Source organism: Beta vulgaris, chromosome 6 (genome assembly GCF_026745355.1).
Source record: "Beta vulgaris subsp. vulgaris cultivar EL10 chromosome 6, EL10.2, whole genome shotgun sequence".
NCBI lineage: Eukaryota > Viridiplantae > Streptophyta > Magnoliopsida > Caryophyllales > Amaranthaceae > Beta > Beta vulgaris.
In genome coordinates this window covers 20,605,250-20,608,666 of record NC_079207.1, presented here as the reverse complement: position 1 = coordinate 20,608,666, position 3,417 = coordinate 20,605,250, and the positions used below count along the sequence as shown (strand labels likewise).

The 3,417-nt window shown below is 34.4% G+C and overlaps 1 protein-coding gene across 1 annotated transcript; it reads right to left on the bottom strand.

Annotated features, from left to right (window-relative positions):
• Nucleotides 1-1,773: 1,773 nt before the first annotated feature.
• LOC130591783 (uncharacterized) lies at nt 1,774-2,835 on the bottom strand. The gene has a single exon (XM_057395696.1). It carries the CDS (start codon nt 2,833-2,835, stop codon nt 1,774-1,776), a length of 1,062 nt encoding a protein of 353 aa, XP_057251679.1.
• Between the last annotated feature and the right edge of the window lie 582 nt (nt 2,836-3,417).

Here is a 3,417-nt window from a genome sequence, read left to right as displayed (position 1 = left end):
AAAGTTAGTCAGAAAAAACATTTTTGTTAGGTTAGCAAGCTATGAACGCTATTGAACTTTTATTCTCAAGCAACCTTTGTAATAAATTAGTTTGATCTCATAAGTAATCTAGGTGCTCATGTGCAAGTGTATTGACGTTCAAATACGAGGTACTTTAGTCAGACTTGATTATTGTTTTCAGTTGATTCCCACATACTTTTCCGTACAATAGGCACTTAGTACCCGTACATGGATCGTCTCTTTCATATGACATTGACTTGTCACCCAATGATCTCAAAGGAGTACTCGATACTTTGTTGTTTGCATTGCTTTTGAGGCTTTTTCTATGCTTTTTTTTTTCGATTTCCTTTTTGGAAATACAAATTATTTTTTTTCACTCTTCTATTTTTTTTAATGGTTCAGGTTCTCACAATTTTGATAATTTGGATTACTAATCCATTGTTTTTTTCGAACCATAATTCTCTCTAATTTTTTTTTTAACAAAGTAAAGTAATCTCCAGTAACCAAGAGCAGTGAAAGATCACCAAGAAAAGTATAGGTACTAATTAGGTAGATTAAAGTATAAAAGTCCTTCCTCCATACCCCGCATCTAAGCCAATAAAGAAAGTGTGCTAGATTACCAACAAGAATGATCATTATTAAGGTACATTAATAGGTTGCAAGAATTAAAGCCATCACATTCATAACTTCAATTTTTTTTTTTTTTATGTAATAAAACGGAATTTGAGTAAAACGTTGTTAGATTAGAGCCTATTATCAATTATTCTCATTAACTAGCTGCTCATCCATGAGATAACAATGAATGGTGCATAATATACCCTCAAATAGACACATAATAACATAAATAAACCTAAAAAAATTTCTATTAAATTTTGTAAAAATTTGGGCAGCATCTCCCCATAAATTTTGTCAAAAATTTGGGCAGCATCTCCCCATAAATAGGACAACCGGCACTGAAATGCCATATAATTTAAACCTAATATTAAGATTTTTCCCACAAAGCAGCTAGCCAGCAATACCAACAACATCAAATAGCAGCAACATACACCAAACAATTCCAAAATGCCCAAATTTTCCTCTCCCCCACACTTATTTCTTGCATTTTCCGCATTGCAAGCAAAATGAAAAATAATAGAAAAATAAGAGAGAAAAGATAGAGCAACACAACCTGGTGGATGGTGTTAGTAGCGGAACATGAGACAATGATGAGCTTGAAGACTATAAACACAGTAATTGTTGGGCACCAGTCGTATACTACAGCCACAAATGGACAGTACAAGTGTATTGGCATGGTTATGTCCTTCACTATTCTGACAAAATGAGCATCTGACATTTGTTTGTTCTGGTTGGAGCAACTAATATCATGCAGATTTGGATTAGTAGCCACAAACTGTTCTGCAAAACAACGTCCTAGTATAACCCCACATGAGTAACTTAGAAGCTGAAAATCTCCTTAAACAAAAACAAAACAAACAAACAGATGAACTAACAACTAAATTATTTAGAGAAATAAAATAAATAAATAATAGAAGTAACTCTGGGTTGCCTCCCAGTTAGCGCTAAGTTTACGCGTCTTCAGCCAGACTTAGCCTAATTGTGACCGAATCAACCTGGATCAGACACATTAAATCCAGAAAATGTCATCTTAGTAGTGTTCATATTTCCCATCTTTAAATCAAGAGCCTCCTTATCATTTTTATAACTATTAAAATTAGTCTCAAATATTTCCCCTAAACAATCTTTCTCAATAGTGGGTAACAAATTATGAGATGCTTAAACAGAGAAGGGTCGATTAATCTTAGAATTATTAAACGTATGAATAGCATAACAAGCAGATTCTTCTTCATTAGTGGAGAGGGATGAAGTTTTAAAAACATTAAGCTTAACTCTCATGTTTAGAATAGAAACATCCATAACTCCCGTCCTACAGTTAATAGTTGCATCAGCAGTAGCCAAGAAAGGACGACCCAAAATAACAGGAAGATTATTCTTAGGGAGATTAGGGTCGATGTCAAGAACTACAAAATCAACAGGAAAGAAAACATTATCTACCTTAACTAACACATCATCAATTCTTCCCCGCGGCATCCCAAAAGATCTATCAGCAAGTTGTAAAGTCATATTGGCAAGTTGTAACTCACCTAAGCCTAATTTCTCATAAACAGAATATGGTATCAAGTTAACACTAGCCAAGATCCAAAAGAGCATTGTCAATCTTATGATTTCCAATATAACAAGAAATTGTTGGAACACCAGGATCTTTAAGTTTAGGTGGGGAATTATATTGCAGAATTGAGCTAACTTGACCATGTAAACTGACCTTCTTAGGTACATGACTCTTAGATTTTCTTTTAAACGTACATATGTCTTTAAGAAATTTAACATAAGCAGGAACTTGCTGAATGGCTCTAATAATGGAAGATTAATTTTAACTTGTTTGAAAATTTCTAAAATATCATCCATTTTCTTATCTTTCTTAGGGTTGTAAGACAACTCTAAAGCTTGAGGGTAAGGAACTTTAGGCTCATATGGGATTGGATCAGGAGATTTAGAAACATTCGGGGAAAGGGCATCCATATTTTCTTTTTCAATTTTATTCTCCTGAGTATTAAATCCATTATCATGCTTCTTCTTTCCCGACACTAAGTTATCTACGTCTTTACCATTCCTAAGAGTCATAACTGCATTCACATGTTCATAATTTTTAATCTTAGGATTCTCAACGGAATGACTAGGAAGTTTACCATCATCCCTCTTACTAAGTGCATTAGCTAACTGACCAATTTGTGATTCAAGTTTACTTATGGAGTGTGTGTGAGAATCAATAAGATGCATTTTCTTTTCTATACCTTAAATCCTAGAGTCCATGTTTTGTATGGTGGTAGTAAGAGTTCCAAGCGCAGATATCACTTTATCCAAGTTCGAATTTTCATTCACAGTTTGTGTAGCATTTGTGCAGGTTGTGTAGTAGGTGTGACATACCTTTGAGCTTGAAAATCAGGAGAAATGTTACTCATACCAGATTGACTTACTGGATTAGCTCGCTGCCCTTGTTGTACATCCCCAGAATTTTGCCTCCAGGAGAAATTCGGATGATTTCTCCAACCCGGATTGTACGTATTTGAATATGGATTATTGTGCGGAGGGTAGCCTTGTGCCGCATTCACCTGTTCATGTGATACATCAGAGTATATAGTAGGACAATTATGAGACAAATGATTAGGATTTGCACATATTGAACATACATCATGAGAAGTAGTAGGGTTCATATTAATGTTGTTAATAGCCATTAATTGATCCAACTTTTTAATGAGAACCTCTACTTTGCTTGACAAATCAGGAGAATGAGAGATTTCATAAATACCACCTTTACTTCCCAATGATCTAGAAATTCCCATACGTGAAGAATTAGCATGT